This window comes from Rhincodon typus, unplaced genomic scaffold (assembly GCF_021869965.1).
Source record: "Rhincodon typus isolate 14 unplaced genomic scaffold, sRhiTyp1.1 hic_rhity00008534, whole genome shotgun sequence".
Lineage (NCBI taxonomy): Eukaryota > Metazoa > Chordata > Chondrichthyes > Orectolobiformes > Rhincodontidae > Rhincodon > Rhincodon typus.
In genome coordinates, this window is record NW_025974172.1 from 1 (window position 1) to 712 (window position 712).

Below are 712 nucleotides of genomic sequence, written 5' to 3' on the forward strand. Positions count from 1 at the left end.
TGCTGCTTGGCCTGCTGTGTTCATCCAGCTCTACACCCTGTTATCGCTAAACAGATGGGCTTGTACATGCAGCATCAGTGGTTAAACGTGTAAAACAAAATCCTTTCTGATCATGCAAAGTTAAAGTGTATTTTAAACAGAATGCCCAAGTGCATTGCACGCAACTGTCCATCCTAAATCTCTGTCCAATCACAAAACGGGGGGAGGGTCGGTTTGAAACGAAAAGACGAAGGTCGTGTCATAAATCTGCTGCTGCAAACTTCATTGAATATTTGCATTTTTTTTGGTCCCTTTACAGAGTTTGCACCCCTCGCTGTAAACATTTGATAGTCTGGGGCTGGATTAGCTTATCTGCTGCTAGTTCTGGTTGAAGGCCCTGCTATGGAAATCCTCAGCACTCGTCTCATTTCCCCCTCTCTGCTCCGTGCCGCCACCACCGGCGCTTTCCAACTCAAGGAGCCGCTGAACTACCGGCACGGAGGCCGGGTGCAGCCGGCCAAAGGGGATGGGGACAGCAGGATCGAGAAGGTGTATGAACCCGCTACAGGTGAAGAGAGCCTGCAGATCGGCAGCACGTTTACTCTAAAGTTCCATTAACCCTGACAATTGGAAATGAAACAGTTTTTTTATTTGGAGATAGTAGGAACTGCAGATGCTGGAGAATCCGAGACAACAAGGTGCAGGGCTGGATGAACACAGCAGGCCAAGCAGC

At 48.9% G+C, this 712-nt stretch overlaps 1 protein-coding gene across 1 annotated transcript in view; it reads left to right on the forward strand.

Annotated features, from left to right (window-relative positions):
• Positions 1–172: 172 nt before the first annotated feature.
• Positions 173–712, forward strand: part of LOC109913515 (4-trimethylaminobutyraldehyde dehydrogenase-like) — a 4,809-nt gene continuing 4,269 nt past the window's right edge. The window contains exon 1 of the mRNA XM_048594361.1: positions 173–547. Coding sequence (XP_048450318.1) covers positions 382–547 — 166 coding nt within the window. The 5' untranslated portion in view covers positions 173–381. The remainder of the gene's footprint in view (positions 548–712) is intronic.